Raw genomic sequence first — 13966 nt, 5'->3', positions numbered from 1 at the left:
CAACCAAATGTCACACCATGACATGTCGACTTGTCCAATGGCCCGTCAATGTAAATATTAGTGAGGCATCCAAATTTATTGTGTAAAACAATAAAGATATTAAAAAAAGTAAAAAAAAAAAACAGTAGGTTTGGACGGACCGAACTCTGAATACCGTCCGCCATTTGGAATGAATTTGGACATTTCAAAAAAATAAAATCCGTTAAAAATTCTGTTAAAAGTTTAAAAATACCCAATATAGCCGTTATATTGGGGTCTATACGAAGACGTGGACCTGCATAGGCAACTTTTGGCCACTACAATATCCAAATAAGAAACTTAAAAAAATCCGGTTAATAATTTAGCTAAAATCATTAAAATACCGAATATTGGGAGGTACCGTTATATCGGGGCTATATGAAGACCTGAACCTGCATAGACAATTTTCTGTCACAGGCTGTAGTACCTATTATGAACTTCAAATATGAAATTCCATCGTCAAAATGCCGAATATATTAGGAAACCACTTCTTTATTTAAACCAATACACCAGCAGTGATTTCAATATAAACATTTCCAATTTCCAGCTACAATCGTTCACCCAAAACCAAATTGTACCAAATTTAGTACAGTTTTCACACTAAGTACGAAAAACACCTCCTCATACCACGCCTACTTCCCAAACATATATCTTATGGCAAATGTCAAGATTTTTACTCTATCCGCTCACATAATATCAAATGGTACAAAATGTAGTGCCTTTTGTACACTTTTAGTTCGAATTTCCAAAAACACTTTGATACATCTACACTACACCCTATCGGCGCCTCTCCATTCAAATAATACTTTTGATAACATTAAGTACTTTTGAAGTGCGTAATTTTGAATCCACCTTCAAATATCAACCTTACCGCAAAAGTGTGATCCTATTACGAAATTTTAGATTTCAAATTATATTTCTTCCCTAAATATCAAAAGTACCAATAAGTTCTTTTTAGCACGTATTTCCAAAACCACCTTAAAATTTGAGACCTTCCATTTCCACCAGGTATATCTATCCCACACTCCATCAACGAATTCAATTTTTAGCAACTTTTAGTCTTTGTAGTACACTTATATTTCGAATTTCCCAAAACCCAGCCTTATCTCTCACCTACACACCCATATTGACCCACATGTAAAATTTCCAAATCCTAACTTCAGTTGTTTCGCCCGCGGAAACCACCCTCGTACGATTATTAACCGAATTCACAATTCAGTTGTTTTCAAAAACATCGACACCGATGCCTTTTTTATTGTTGTTTTGATTTCTGTAGCTGCGAGTAGTGAGCAAATAAAAAACATACGCAGCGTAAAAACCACTTACTATGTGTTGTGGAGGCGAGTGATCGTTTGTTAGATGCTGCTCCCGCACTAAATGCCGAATTAAGTCGTAAAATTGAAATTTACGATTTGTTTACATAGCCAAACAATTTTGTAGTAGTTTGCAATATTATTGGAGGACCCCTTTGGAGGAGAGTACGAAGGAGGAGCGGAGGGGAGGGGTGGGGAGTTCTTCAATAATGCCTCTGAAAACGGTCATGCAATGTGGATTCAATACGAGATCTCACTTTTTCTTTCAAAGATTCTCACACTTGACAGACGGAGTAGCCTTCCTTTCCCATCGCGTTACAACAAAATAGATGTTGTTCCTAGGAAACAGCATTACATGATGTCCAATAACAAAACATCGTCGTCCCCCCCGGTGGTGTGTCACAATTTTATGACTCTTCTCCTTTCCTTACTTGTTTGTGTTTTCTTCGGCGATTCGGTGCAAGAGCGAACTGCCCTGCCACCATGAAACATCACGTTTCTCGGAATTGTTTACATTCAGTGAGTGATTTGGGTTTTATGAGCCAAAGTGGTCGCGCTAGTCTGCCACCTCCCGGCGATGTAAATAAACACTCGTTCATACATGTTGCGAGACGAGGAGGTGGGTTGTGGTGCCTCGCTCTAACATGGGAAACAAGTATTGGTCCCCCTGCATGACGACGGATGAATGAATTTGTGGCAAAGTAATTTTGCGACACTTCATTAACAGGCAAAATGCAATAGAATTCAGGGCTGTAAAGTCGCAGTTGTTCAGTTGTGGAAATTGGAGGCGGTGTCAGAAGACATTTCTTCCTCCATGCTAAATCACAAATACTGTTTTATTTTCAATATCCCACATAGATCGGGGTAAAGTTTTTTAAAAAATAGATAACTGAGTCTGAGTCCATCCCTCAATAATTAATGATATATCTCAAATGTAAGCAAAGATTTATTTCACTTCAATAATCCCCTCCCACAATTCTAGAACTGATGTTATCACAGTTTCGCCTCATTCATCCGCCGATTTGTGGACAATCCTTCGCTTCAGCGGAGTTGAACCCATATCCTTTTGCACATGGATTTCATTCCAATATATCACGATTTCCTCTGATGATTTGTTACGTTTTCGTTTTCTTGTTTTGTCTCGCTTCCGTTGCCGTTTCTTGTGGCCTGATTTGGAAGAGCATCGTCCACCGACATGGAATACCAATAACTCTGCCAAAAATAATCCCACACTGACACATACCCCGACACTCAAAATCGAGAAGGCTCCCTGCAAATGGTCCATTCTTAAGACAATGACTTTCTCTGCAAAAGAGAAAAAAATGATAATTACAATTATCCTGTAACACTGTGTACCACCAAACGCTTACCTTTGAAATCTGGCCTCATTTTTGCAATTCGATTCAAGTAGGTATTGTTGTAGACAAAGTCTCGGTGGATTTTATTCAAAAACCCAAAATCTCGCATGTAGCGTATCATCAAATTGAAATCGTAGAGAAAGGGGAAGCCGGGCTTCATAATCATCTGCATGGGACTGGAGAAGACATTAACGGGAAAGGCATAAATGTTGTCGGCCAAGGCACTTTGCATGATGTACATGCGGCGGCTTAATATCACCCGTTTCCCCCGCTCGACCCAAACAAGATTCCTCGTATGAGGTTCAAAATCAGAAGAGTCATTGTATTTATCGAAGACCCAATAATCCTCGTCGTTGTCGAACCAATCGCGGCTCTCCTCATAGCCACCTGAAGCGAATTCAAATGAAATGATTAACTTTTAAACTGATCTTGAATTTCACCTACCAAATGGTATGCCAGCCTCCACCACCTCTGGGAGGGTGTCGATTTGATGCAAATACCCCGGATTGGAGAAGACCGAAATCAGTTTTGAGGTATACGTCGAGGTAACATTCAGTCCGTACAAAGCCAAGGAAATGAAGAAAAATCTGGAAGCCATACACAACGGCCGCTCGTTGACCGACACACAAATCGACACTGCCATGCTGTTGATGCCGGTCAGGGACCATTCCCTCGTCTCCGGTGGCTCGGGTAAAAAGTACACCAACACAAACCAGGTCAGCCAAGTAATCAGCAGCATAACGATGAACGCAAGCCAAGTGAGATTTTCAAATATGGAATAGAGAGCCATCCAGGCAGGCCGTGGGTCGGCTAGCTTGACATACCAGGTGTAGGAGTCCTCCAAGTAGGTGTCGGAAACCCAAAAATTGCTGATGATTTCATTGTCCGGATAGAAACCGCCCATGATAAAATCGCAAGACTTCTCATTCAACCTGCCCAAGAGGCCGGTCCAATTACCGGCCTCCTCTTGGACACCACGACTTTCGTGTTCACATTGTTGGATGATCTTGGAAAAGGGGGAAATAAAATATTGTGCGATATATTGTATCGGTATCCTATGCTAAGCTCTGGGCTGTCGTTTTGACAAGTGCGGAAGTCATAGGCGCTTGTAGGAGTAAAGAGAGTTTAAATCAATCACCGGGAAGTCCCTAAAATATATATACACTGATTCAACTATGCCCATCTGTCAGTTAGTATGATCATACGACCGTTAAAAAAACGACAGAAGTCTCCAAAGTTCATTTTGCACAGATACCGATGTTGGTCCTCGGATTTTGACGTTAAAATAAATATAAGCAGCCCTCGTTAAGAATATCCCCCCAAATTTCAGATTTATGAACAAAAGTTCTCGGGTTCTTAGTGTGTTAATCTCTTCTCTCTCTCAATATCTCTCTCTCTCTCTCTGGCTTCCCTAAAACCATTCACTGAACAATTGCTTGTTACCTATATGCCTCCCAAATGTTACATGGTTTCGTTGACCTTCCTCTCCATTCTCTTTACTATCCATCTCCTCTCCTCCCGCAAATGCCTTCTCACACTTTTCAAATCGCCAAACACCCCACACTTCCACATAACTTACATTGAAATTCAATCGACTCTTTATAAATCCTATGATCCGCATCTCCAAACCGAAAACACAATCTGCCTCCACAAATGGAGCCGAAATGGAAGCACACATATAAAATGTACAATTGGTCAGCGTCAGGCTACTCAGGAACCGATCCAGACTACGTTGCAGAGCTCCAAAGTTTTTCGTCACCACACTACCCTCTTGGCATTCGGCAAAGTGTTTGACTTTGAGTTTGCGACACGAAGAGCTATTGAAATTATCCAAGACCTTGAAGACATATCGCGTGTCCGTGGTGGCATACAGAAGGCCCACGCGATGGATATAGAACTGGTCCAGCATGACCTGGAAAACAGTTTCAGCCGTGGTATCAGCATTGTTACGATTCTTGGCATTGTTGTAGAGTATCAGGAAATGCGCTCCGGGATTCCACGACAGCATGTGGCTAACGTAGTTCTGCAGGAGATTGGCCAAGCGCATCAACGAATCCACCACAATGACGTAATAGTCGGCCAGTACCAATTCCGGTTGGTTCATTTTGTACCACAGATAGGGTTGAGCATCGGACACAATGCGCATTTGATAGCGTTTGTGGACCGGGTCCAGTTCGCTGACAGCCTCCATCATTATTTTCAGGAACCCCTCTTGAATTTGGGCAGCGGGCGTGGACATGTTCTTGGCGACGGTCATAACCATGTTCGGTGAACGCGTCAAGCTTTCTTGTTTGCGAAAGAACAAACGGGTTATCTGATCCAAACAGTTGACACCGGCCAACCAGGTGCGAGGGCCAAGGCTACTGGGTTTCTGAAGATAGATGACCATACTGGCAGACTCCTTGTCAGGATTCACAATGCTGCAGGTCCAGTGCAGCAGGCACATTAAGAGCAACAATCCAACCAATTTTAGCCTGCCAAACATTGCGACGCTTCCCTTGAATGCTGTGACAGACCTGGGCTATTCAACCGGTAATCTCTGCTTTAGAAGTGCAACTGCAAAGGCCTTTTGTTGGCTATGGAATTTTATGGCATTATTTGATCTCTTCCGTGGACTCGCTTCGGGGCGAATAATAACTTCGTGCCTGACCACTGCCAATGCATGTTTCATTGTTGACTTAAGTTTGCAGTTCACAGCTAGTGGCAGGCCAACTGGGCTCCTGGAATTGTGGCTGTTATTTTCGGCTGAAGAAGAGTAGGCTTGTTAGCGCCGTTGTTTTTATTTACTCTGTTGTCCTGCAACAACAACAAAAACAAAACAGCAGCGACTCTATTTACTTTGGCAGATAATTAAAGTTGTTCCGTCCTGTTGCAACAAACAAACAGACAGAGAGAATTGAAAATGTTCCACAGCGGACATGCCTATGCCATTGGAGAAGGACGCGCCGGTCAACAGGCCGAGTCAATGTTCTCTGTTTTCCTCTTTGTGGGTAAACTGAAATTATGACAGAGAAGGGAAAAGGGGGAACAAGTAATAACTCTGATCATACAATGTCATTGCCTAGGGGGAGGGTTAGTTTGCCATGAATGTCCTGCAATTTTGTTAGAATGCCAAGCAGAGCTAAATAGTCGGGTTGACTAAAAATAAAATACATTTTAAGGACTTGTTTGTTTCTTCTCATTGAGGGTCATACCTCCTAGGAACGTATAAGTCCCCTTGTTCTAAGTGTCTTTGAAAATAAGGAGATAAATGGTTGGTTGAGGGGCGAGGGCACATGCTGTTTTGTTTCTCCTTTCTCGTCCTCATTTAATCAGTTACGGCAAAGGGAAAATGTTACCATTTAATTTCCGTTTCAAAATTAAATCTTAATGGCAAAAAATAATCGAAAAACACAATCTACTTTTGAAATTCATTTTCTCCTTGCTGCTTGCCGTTAGCTAAGAAAATCCAATGTTGAAGAGGAGGGAAACCCTCCTGGTTACCGGGATAGAAATAAACAACAAAATTGAAAATCGGTTGGCAAGTGAAATGGTGTTTGAAACTGAAAACAAAAGGGGTTTATCCTAGTAATGTGTGTGCTCCTGAACATTATCCTCCTTGATGTTATTACATTCGAAGCGACTTGTAATGTTGGTGTATGAGCCCTTAAGAGACCATTTTGTATTTTCAGGGAGCAGCAGCTTACCCTACAAAAATGGCTGTAATATCCATTTCGTACCTATAAGGCCTTTGAAATAACAAAGGCCTTAATCTTGGTTGGCAATTTGGTCGAAAAACATGGCTTGTCATAACAAATTAAATTATAAAAGCCCTTAGCCGTAAATGCCAGGGTCAGATGTCAACGAGAGTTTTAAGTCCTCTGACCAATTTTTGTGGACCTTTATATATACATATATTCAATCTGAACAAAGAAGAAAAGCCTTAATATTTTACTCAATACCAGACTTTTTATCAAGAAATTTGTCATATCGCTCTAATGGAAGGGTAAATAAATATCGACTTAAAGTAGTTCTTAGGTTTTAGCCATATTTAAAAACTGATTTTTAGGTATTTTGAGTTCTTTTTTTTTTTTCCCGCAAATAATTCAGTATAAAAATAGTCCAATCGGATTGTCTGCTAACCCAGCAAAAAATCCCATTGCCGATATGAGCGTCAATTAAGTTCAGCTAGTTGCGAAAGAGAATCATTTCCCCTTATTCTACTATGGATATGTCATAGGAAGTAAGTACTTACCAAGCTGGCACCAAGAGATCATAAACAGTTTAAACAAGTAAAAAGACAGTAAATTCGGCTGGGCCGAACTTTAAATACCATCCACCATTTGGAACGAATTTTGGAAATTTAAAAAAAATCCGTTAAAAATTCTGTTAAAATCTTAAAAATAACGAATATATCCGTTATATTAGAGTCTATACGAAGATCTGGACCGGTCAAAGGCCATTACTATATTCAATTATAAAACTTGAAAAAAAATCGTGTGAATGATGTAGCTAAAATCATTAAAACACCAAATATTAGGAGGTGCCGCTATATCGGGGCTATATGAAGACCTGGACCTGCATAAACATTGTAAACTGTCACAGGCTGTGGTACCTATTAGGAACTTCAAATACCAAATTTCAAACCATTTCGGTGAATATTGTACCTAAAATCGTCAAAATACCTAATATGGGGAGGTACTGATATATGGGGCCTATACGAAGACCTGGACTTGCATAGGCAATTTTCTGCCATAGACTGTAGTTCCCATTACGAACTCTAAATATGAAATTTGAAACAACTCCAGTGAATAATGTCGCTAAAATCATCGAAATAGCGAATATTGGGAGGTGCCGTTATATGAAGGCTATACGAAGACGTGGACCTACATACACAATGTCATAAGCTGATGTACCTATTAGGAATTGTAAATACGAAATTTGAAACAGCTCCGGTGAATAACGTCCCTAAAATCGTAAAAATAGCAAATATCAGGGGATACCGATGTATGTGGGCTATACGATACGATAGCATACATACGATATCATGGACCTATACAGACAATTCTTTTCCAGGGGGTAAAGTGCTTAGAAAGAACTTCTACTATGGATTTTTAGACAATTCCATTGAAAAATGTTGCTAAAATCATTAAAATAACGAATAAAGGGAGGGAGGAGAACCGATACTGACAGTACTCTTCCAGGGTATAAAGACACAATGACGAACTTAATATACCCTCCATACTTTGTATGGTGGAGAGTATAAAAAGCATTCGTACAACTTCTTGTAGGCACTAAAGTCGAATTCCTCCGGTTTTGCTCTATAGATAGGTCAAAATAGCAATAGTGCTATTTCCCAATCGTCCTTCTTGCTTTAATTGGAGGAAACGCCATAAACATGAGAGAAAAAATTCATTTCCAAATTTATAATTTTCAACTGAGACTTCCATTGGATTCTAGAATCATTCTGAAATCTCGTTTTATTAATATCTATTAAATTTCCCAACCGAACCCCACACCAAGCCCCTAAATGTTGTTGTTCCTTCAACGGCCATAAAAGTGAGCTTTTTTTCATAACCTCAAAACATTAATCAGCATTCAGATGCCAACATCTAAGAAGCAATACCAACGGAATTATTTGTTGAAAATGCAAATATTTCCCGGAATGCCAATATGCTGGCCAACTGGGAGTAGAGTAGTAGGTGGCAGGACATAACGTGGGCTTTGTAGTCCCATTGCAAAGAAAATGAGATGTTGGCTGTAAATCGTAGAGCTTTATGGGCGAGATTATGATTGGGATTGTGCGTGAGCTGTGGGTGTACGAGTGAGTGTGGACCTTGTTAACCTGCTGATTATTTTGCTAAGCTCGCTGGCGGTTTGTGGGATAACATTGGCGAAAGCAGGAAGCTGTGAAAATGCGAATTTATAATTTTGCGTTGGTGTAATAGTCACTTCTTTATGATTCCATCTAAGAGCTACGAAGGAGATGACCTAGTGTTCTGATTACTTTTTTTTCCAGATACATAGATTTCCAAAGGAGGAAATCCACGTCTTCTCAATTAAAATAGCTCTAAGCCTCAAAATGCTTATTGCAAAGAAGTTGTGGTTGCTGTTGAGCCAGAGAACTTTTAAAATGCCTCAATTTGCCAGTTTTTGTGTTTTTACAACGCACAAAAGTTTGAAATGCCCAACAATCTAATGTTTCCCCAGCATGTGTCGATGAACGTACTTTTGAAACTAAAACAGTAATAACAACAACAACAACAGCAGGAATGAAACGCCCAACAAAATGATTCATTCGGAGCGTATGTGTGCTGTTTGGCAGTTGTTCTTCTTCCTCTACTTATCGCAACCTATTAAATTACTTGCACCGCCGCCTCCTTCTTCTTCGTCTTCTTCTTGGCAGAGAGATCATCTCCGACACTTGGGCATTGTGCTTAGCCCCCGTTCAAACAGAAAACAAAGAACAAAAACTGTCGCCTGCTTTTGTAGAACGCAAACAATTTGTGCAACAATGTTGCAACAAATTAAAAATAATTTTTTGCGTATCGAAGCACGTGTTTCTACGGCCTAGGTTCCCCTTGTGCTGCTGCTGCTGCTGCTATTGCTTTAGCTGATTTGATTTCGGCATTATTCTTCGACAAAAGTACATATGTACGTATGTGTGAGCGTGTGTGTGTGTGTACGTATGCGGTGAATGTCGGCTGACACTTAAGAGAAAAAAAGTGTCAAAATATTGAATGACAGCTGGGGCAGCCAACCAACCATGACAAAACCAAGAGAAAAGGGAACAAAACAGAAAACTTGGCACGGCAGAAATGGGATAGAGGCTAAAAAATGCTAGTCAAAATTTGTTAAGGCAAAATTAGTGAAGCTCTCAAGGGCCTAAATGACTCGTACAAAAGAGGATATTTATTAACAACAAATATTTCGGTTTACCCAACTGATCATACCACACTCCCGCCCCAAGGCAGCAAAAAAGTCTTTGTTAAACGTGACATTAAGAGTTCACACAACAATTCGAAACAGAGCAACAATAACAACAACAGCTAGAAGAAATATTTCAATTAATTCTTTTTTTTTTTCTCTCACTCTCAACATTTGCTCAACCTGCAACGCGGTGTTGTTGTCTTTGTTGTTTTTGTTCTGCAGTAAATCCTAATCCTAATTTAATTTCAATTTATTTAAATGGGTATTTAATTAAAACAAAATAGGGAGCATAAAATTACTTTGCATGGCAAATGTGGAGAGTGGGACGAAGACGCACAGGCTACAAACAAACAAACGTACATACACACATACATCTCGATCACCAAGGCAACAGCTTCATTTGGCAAAAGAGGTCAGAATTTATATTCATTTGGGTTTTTTGTTTTTAATTGTATCCTTCATACCTTGTTATCCATGGAGAAGGACACAACAAAGCTGCCGACTGCTCCCACGCAGTAAAAGTATAGAATAATAGAGAAAATCGAATGAGAAAATGAAAACCGCTTATTCGGTTAAAGGTTTCAGGTATTTCAGTTGCCATATTCTCCACCATAAGATGGAGGCTAAGCTAATTTCCAATTGACAGTCGAAGACCCCATAAAATAGGTATGTCTGGTAACCCAACAATGTATAACAGATCGAGAGAGTAATTTTAATAGTCCTTTTATTTTTACTGAGAGAGCAAATCTCTGCCGAACACATTGTTCTTCTTAATCTTCCTGTATTGGAAATGGGCTATATCGCTTCAAGTTTAGCAACAGTCCTGCATACAACGGTGTACTGGTGACCACTTCGCTGTGACCGAAAAATGCTCGTGAGCTGAACATATCGCAATATTCCATTCGTTAAATATTGAAAAAAGAGCTCAGGGTAAGGCCATTAAAATTCCAAAAAGTGCAAGAACTTACACCGCTACAGAAAGAAAATAGACCCCAAAGAGCTAAAGAGATGCTTCGCTTGGCCGAAAGTGGTGAACTGCCGAATTTGGTTTTCTCCGATGAGAAAACATTCGTTGTCCAGCAGTTTGTAAACGAACAAAATGATCCGCTTGGGTTTACTTGCCAAAGAGGTCAGCTGAAAATGTGCACCTTCGGTTGGCCACCAGAACTCAAGCGCCGGCCATAGTGATGGTGTGGGCCGCCAAAACCGTCGATGGTCGCTTTCCACTCGTATTAATCGACCGTGGCATCAGCATAAATATTATCGCGAAAATATTCTGGAGGGTTTATTAAAGCACGAAAACATTTTGGCCGCAGACCTTGGATATTCCAACAGGACTTGGTGCTGAGTCCGCACTCAGCACGACCCACCAAAGAATGGTTACAAACTGGGGTTTTTCGCTTCATTTTCAGGGCACAATGGCCACCAAAATCTCCGGATACCAATCCGTTTGACTATTGTGTCTGGAGTATTGAAGTAATACCCACTGTCCTGAAACTTTAAAATATCCGTCTCAGCACTCACATCTCTAGAAGACATTTATTATGAGCTCGTTCTTCCATACCGCAATGGGAATAGGAAAATGAAGTGGGTTTAGCTCGAATGGTGACTATCGTCCTTACACATCCTTGGTAGCCTATGGCAACAATTTAATTAAATCCATTTAGGTTTACACCCTTTTGCTCTTCCCCGGGCACGGGACAAAACATTGTAACTTTTTGTGCTCTTCCATTTTTTCTTCTTCTTCATCATCTTCTCTCCGTCGTTTTATTCCCAGAGACCATCACCACAATTGCGGTAATGTTTCACCGCATTTATTTTATGAACAAAAACGTAAATATACAATGAAGAATAATAGCCATGCGGATTTGATATGGAAATTATAATCCTCTGTTTAGACACAACAGCAAAAAAGATAGTCGCATTTAAATGGCACTTTGAGCCATGGGAGAGGTCAAAGCGGAGAGGGAACCCGAAATGAGATGGAGGACAATTTTCCCGGTCGCCAATACATACATACATACATGGCGGTTCTTTATTTTGTATGAATATAACAAAAGTTGGACTATTCAGGAGCTGCCTTTCGCCGTATTGTCCCCTAAAGGAGTTCTAGGGGACAAGCGCTAATGATTCCTATCTTTCTTAGCCACGTCGATATTTTTAAGAATTTTTAAATATTTCTATTGTAATTTGTAAAGTTTAATTTATAATTCTAGAATTGTATTTATAATTCCAAATATTTCAATTGCAATATTAGAATCAAGGCCTATAAAGGGTCGGACAAAATACTACTTTTGGCCCGACAACTTTTAGATTATGATCTGGGGTGGGAAATTTCAAGTGGAGGTGATAGTATTCGGTTAGGAAATCAACATCTCAGGACAAACTTAACCCTCAACCACACATAAGAATTCGCAGAATCATTTAAACAAAATTTGGGTCATTTAGGTCCACGTTTTGGATAGCCCCCATAAATATATTTTAGACATAGTTTTCATACTAAAATCAGAAAATCTTGGTAATTTGAGTTCATAGCAAGAAGAAGACAACCTTGCAAAAAATATCAATATAGACCCACGTTTTGGTATAACCCTCATTTGAAGGTATCCCCTGATTTCAACTATTTCCAGGGTCTTGGCAACATATTTCTATCGATTTGGCCCTTATTTGGCATATTGGTTTCTATAGGAGTAGAAACCACCTTCGCAGAAAATGTTTATTGTAAATCAATGTTTCGGAGTAGGGCCAAGTGCCTCCTGATTTAACTTATTTCGAAAGTTTGTATTCAGGCTAGTTAAGCCAATATTCTCTGGGGGTGGAAAATTCTTGAGTTACAAAAGGTAATTCACGAATTACAAATAAAACGTCCAGAATGCGCCTAGCAATCTCGGCATTATCCATTCATCTTTCTTCAAGATCTCAGCTCCTCATATCTGTGAACTATCCTCCCAAAGAAGCCAAGCAGTTCTCTTTTTATTATTTTGGCAGACACTTTGGCCATTATTGCAAGCATTACCATTAGACAGCCATAATTCAGTTGTTGGCTTATAAATCAGCTCATTAAATGGATGGACATGCTGCTTATGTCTGTCTGACTCTCAGTCCTCTGGCAGGACGTTAAAACGATTGCAGTCTTGAGCGTTAAATGCGTCTGGCAATTTTGTCACTGTCACTGCTACAGCCACCAACCTCTGCCTCTGCGAGAAATGCAACTATAAATTGACTCGCTTCGGGCCGGGGCGTGGAGCGAGGTAGGCAAGGGGAGAACTGCTGGTATTTGTCTTGGAAGATAAACAGCATACTTCCCACTCGGCAAAATCTCATGACTGAGTCATTCCTAAAACTGTTAGCAGGATATTTGCGGATACAGAGTACATGGGCGTATGTGTGTGGCGCGTGGCTTTGTTGGCCTGTGTAAGTCGTTATGTAAGGCAACACAATAAACAATTCAATGTTGTCGACACTGTTGTCATTGTTGTAACTGGTAGTTTTTCATTGTTGTGTCATCTGTGATGTTGTAGTTGTTGTTGGCAGTGCGGAGAGTTGAAATTGTAAAGTGTCGCCCGTCATCTTAGAAGATAATTTTTATGGCTCACTATTTCCGTTTTGTAACGTCTTTATTTTGTTGTTCTGCTCTCCCAAGCCTCATTGTCCTGCCCCCTCAAAATACATCATTCGTCTTTGCCCACACAAATGTCCCCTTTGATTTGTTGTTGTACGAGCAATTGTCTCGTCTCTGCAAGGATGGCGAAATGTTGTCGATAATGGCATTGTTTTGTTTGTCTATCTATCTACCCCCCTCTCTCTCTCTCTCTCCCGCCCCCTTCTCATGTCTGTCCCCCGCCAACATTATCACAATTTTGTAATATTTATGTTATTTGTAAAGAAGAAATTGTGTTCCATGACAGTTTTCGCGTTGGTGTTTGTTTTATTATGCATTGATTGTGCAAAAAACAATTACACACACACACAGTCACACTCACGCATACATTCACAACAATTTCAATTTATTTACGGATAGCTGTCGCTCAGTTCCGCCGTTCAGATTGAAATTATGACAACGACGTCGATAATGGCGTTAGCAATGAAACGCTCCATTGTTGGCTGAGCATGATTATGGCGGTTGTTATTATTGTTGTTGTTGCAAAACGCTTTAAATCATCTATGCAAAATACAAACATGTGGTTGTAAATCTTTTACAAATCATATCCACCGAAAGTCATTAATTGTATGTCATCGTCAATTTTGAATCTTCGAATATGGATGACAAACAAGGAAAGAAATTATGCAATCTAAAGGGGACCTAAATCGCCAGACGAGGCATTAAATCATAATAGAGATGCATAGGATGAACACCTTCGCCAAAGG

At 40.1% G+C, this 13966-nt stretch overlaps 2 protein-coding genes across 2 annotated transcripts in view; one reads left to right on the top strand and one right to left on the bottom strand.

Moving 5' to 3' along the window:
* LOC101887233 (uncharacterized) overlaps window positions 1-13966 on the top strand; it is a 39947-nt gene that overhangs the window by 18843 nt on the left and 7138 nt on the right. The window lies entirely within an intron of this gene.
* Window positions 2332-5678, bottom strand: LOC131801154 (uncharacterized). The gene is made up of 4 exons (XM_059119278.1): window positions 4269-5678; window positions 3134-3695; window positions 2702-3076; window positions 2332-2636 (listed from the first exon to the last, which is right to left on the bottom strand). Exons 1-4 carry the CDS (start codon window positions 5172-5174, stop codon window positions 2338-2340), a joined length of 2142 nt encoding a protein of 713 aa, XP_058975261.1. The 5' UTR covers window positions 5175-5678; the 3' UTR covers window positions 2332-2337.

This window comes from Musca domestica, unplaced genomic scaffold, assembly GCF_030504385.1.
Source record: "Musca domestica strain aabys unplaced genomic scaffold, Musca_domestica.polishedcontigs.V.1.1 141, whole genome shotgun sequence".
Classification (NCBI taxonomy): Eukaryota; Metazoa; Arthropoda; class Insecta; order Diptera; family Muscidae; genus Musca; species Musca domestica.
This window is presented reverse-complemented; position numbering and strand designations above follow the sequence as displayed.

What these genes read in the sequence shown, in the direction of transcription:
- LOC131801154 (XM_059119278.1), bottom strand. Translation starts at nt 5,174, where the DNA reads ATGTTTGGCAGGCTAAAATTGGTTGGATTGTTGCTCTTAATGTGCCTG. An exon ending in AGAGTCGATTGAATTTCAAT is followed by an intron (nt 3,696 to 4,268) that starts GTAAGTTATGTG and finishes CCCTTTTCCAAG; the next exon opens with ATCATCCAACAATGTGAACA. An exon ending in GGAGGCTGGCATACCATTTG is followed by an intron (nt 3,077 to 3,133) that starts GTAGGTGAAATT and finishes AATTCGCTTCAG; the next exon opens with GTGGCTATGAGGAGAGCCGC.